Source organism: Onthophagus taurus, chromosome 11 (genome assembly GCF_036711975.1).
Source record: "Onthophagus taurus isolate NC chromosome 11, IU_Otau_3.0, whole genome shotgun sequence".
NCBI lineage: Eukaryota > Metazoa > Arthropoda > Insecta > Coleoptera > Scarabaeidae > Onthophagus > Onthophagus taurus.
Genome location: NC_091976.1, coordinates 16,954,195 through 16,957,321, shown reverse-complemented (window position 1 = coordinate 16,957,321; position 3,127 = coordinate 16,954,195). Strand labels below are relative to the sequence as shown.

General features: G+C 33.8%; 1 protein-coding gene across 1 annotated transcript; it reads left to right on the top strand.

The window, feature by feature from the left end:
* Nucleotides 1–2,143: 2,143 nt before the first annotated feature.
* Nucleotides 2,144–2,894, top strand: LOC111429456 (methionine-rich protein-like). Its single transcript, XM_023065367.2, has 2 exons — nt 2,144–2,221; nt 2,295–2,894. Exons 1-2 carry the CDS (start codon nt 2,173–2,175, stop codon nt 2,816–2,818), a joined length of 573 nt encoding a protein of 190 aa, XP_022921135.2. The 5' UTR covers nt 2,144–2,172; the 3' UTR covers nt 2,819–2,894.
* Nucleotides 2,895–3,127: the final 233 nt, after the last annotated feature.

Sequence of the window (3,127 nt, the reverse complement as noted above, 5' to 3'; positions counted from 1 at the left end):
CTCGTTCTTGTGCCAATGTATTCGTTTGCTACATTCGTGATAGTTCCCTCTATCACATCCCATCTTCTTCAATCCTTTCCGAGTACAGTATCTCTCTTAGTACGGCCTCCAGTTGTTGCTTGTAGGACTCTTTAACTTGTCCTCTTGTTTTTAACACCTTTTATTCCCCCTTATTAACCACATTCGCAGTTCTGTGTCTAAAAGTTGACAACACCTTGATTTGAGACACCTTGCGTGTCCTGGTGTACCATTTTCATGGCTTGTTCTAGCTTCTGATCAACTACATTCTGAAAGATGTTAACTGATTAGCTCATCTTTGTTTTAGAAGGAGAATTACTACGGAGGAATGATTCTGCAGCTCACGAGCAATTTTATCAGCATTAGAGGCAAAGTCTCCTTAGTACACTTGTTTCCACGGCGTCTTGCATATTCATGATGTTATCTTCTGGATCGAGTACTGTTTTCTTTACGGTCATTGATCGCAGATGCTGTACGCACAATTTTCATGAACTCGAGTGATTGGTTAAACGACTTGGGGGATCCTTCTGACACTATTGAATTTTTTTTGTTACTACTGAGAGTAAGAGTAAGTAGCCTAAACACTTCCATCCAACAAAAGTAGCAGCTTCACTCTCTCTTCTAAAGTTGTACAATGTCTTCCAATTGGATCAATCTATTAATTCATAACTATAATAATAAACCATCAGTTTTAAATTTGCATGTCTCATTAAGGTAGATCGATAGAACTACCAAGTGGTGATAACCACATTGTGAAAGACAATTCCCATCTGGTAACAATTATAATGGTTATTCAAGTTATATACGATATTGGCTAATCGTATATAATTTAATCACAAAACCCTTCGATTTCTACCTTCTTTTCAGTTCCCTTCACAGTTTCATTTTAGTTCTCTCTCAAATCTGGGCATGAAAAGGGGGAAAAGTGGAGGTAAATATTCAAATAAGGGGAAGTCGAAAGAAAAATATCCTGGAATAAAACACACAAGAACATTTTTAAATATATAACTAACAAAAAGTTAAAACTATTAGATAACAAAAACTAAATATTATTTAAAAAAAATCATTTTAATTCCTTTAATGTTGAATAAATTAGATAAGAATAACTTGGTTATCGTTCTATAACCTTGTCCCGATTTAAAATATTTCATTTATTTGAAGAAGTTGAAAAATATGAGATGTATAATTAACTGCGAGTATAATTTACGGTGCATTCAGAATTCAAGGTACAACTCCGCGCTCGTAATTTTTCAGATCAATTTGTACGGTCTGCACGATTAATCTTAAAAAACCCCGGAGGAAAAGGGTGGACGAGTAACTCTCGAGAAAAAAAAAGGAAAAATAAAGAAATCTTAAACTAAAATTAACTATGCTGTAAGGTCGCCGTTATAAATTTTCCGTGAGGGACGTGCGCGACTCTCCCGCCTTTACCCTATAAGCACAAGTGGAAAGATTGAAAAATGCAGATTAATTTACTATTCTAGACTTCCTCCCGTTTGCCAGAGAGGCATTAATAAGAGAAATCTTAATGAAATTTTGCTCTCGCGACAGAAAATCCCCGCGTGCTCTTTTTTAATATCGAACCGTATATACGTGAGTTCTACACTTTCGGAATATATATTCTTCTTTTCCGGACCGGATGTTATATTAAATTTTCTCGGGTTCAATTCCGATCCAGTTCGATATCAATATACGGGGACACGTTGTGCCGTTTGTGATGTAAAAATTGCGTACGTCTTGTGTGGAGAAGATACGACTTTATTGCATTTACTAACAGATGTTAGTTGATCGTTATTTTTTAGGTGATATCTCGAACATTTTGGTTAAAAGTTCAATGAAGTGTCTTTTTATCTTAATAAACATATTTTTATAATCTTTTTGTTAATTAAGACTTTTAAAGTAAGAATCTTTCGTGGTTAGTAACAAGAAAAGTAATAGAAGGTTTAAAAAGTTTTTTAGAAGAAAATTTTGAAAGAACAAATAAGGATTGTTTTGTTAAAAATTAACATCCTTAAGTCGCAATGTTCCGCTTACGCACAAATCCTAACTCTTATCATTCAACTTTTTTTTGGTTCGTCTTAAAAACCGTTTCCGATAAGAAAAAAATTATAAAAACCTCAAACTTTCAATTTTATCGCCCACAACCCATTCAAAATGCAAACCAAATTATATATTTTAATTGCGACACTTTTTGCAGCTAATGGTAAGTTCTTTTTCTAAATATTCCCCTTTAATTATAATCAACATAAAAAGATATATTTGTCTATTCACGTTAGCTGCACCAGCACCATCAACTCCTGAGTTAAAAACACTTCCAAGTGCACAAAATTCAGTTGGACCAACGGGATTACAAGGTGTATCTATTCCAATTTCACCTGGCACTTTATATCCATCCGCTTATACGCCTGATTTAACTGGAGTTCAAACACTACCTTCAATTCCTTTAAATATTCCCTCCTCAATTCCTTCATCGTTCCCTTCAACATTCCCTTCAACACTCCCATCATCATTCCCTTCATCATTCCCTTCAACATTCCCTTCATCATTCCCTTCATCATTTCCTTCATCATACCCTTCAATATTACCTACATCATTTCCTTCAACTTTATCTTCAGCTTTCCCATCAACTTTCCCTTCAACTTATTCACCAAGTTTAGGTTCATATCCAAGTTTTGGAAGTTATCCTAGTTTAGGAGGGTTCGGAGGAAGCTTCGGAGGATACAATCCATGCACGTATACCAATCCACTTCCGGTTCAAACGATGGGATGTGGTGGAATTGGAACACCATACGCCGGATAATATAGTTATTTTTATTGTTTTGTGAAAATATTTTTATGTAAATTACGTAATTGAGATTAAATTGAATGATCTTTAACCTTTCTTTCATGACCTTTAAATTTTTATACAATAATGATTTAATTTTAATCTTATATTTAGAATGTGACAATTTCTTTATCTTATTATTAAAATAAAAATCGTTGTATAATTTGAAATCGAAATTGTTCTAAAGCCATTAAACTGATTCACTTCGTTAATTAAAGATCTATTTAGTAAACTTCGGGAACAGACATGAAATTACCAAGTAAATAATTCAATTAATCCCCAAAC

What these genes read in the sequence shown, in the direction of transcription:
- LOC111429456 (XM_023065367.2), top strand. Translation starts at nt 2,173, where the DNA reads ATGCAAACCAAATTATATATTTTAATTGCGACACTTTTTGCAGCTAAT. An exon ending in GACACTTTTTGCAGCTAATG is followed by an intron (nt 2,222 to 2,294) that starts GTAAGTTCTTTT and finishes TATTCACGTTAG; the next exon opens with CTGCACCAGCACCATCAACT.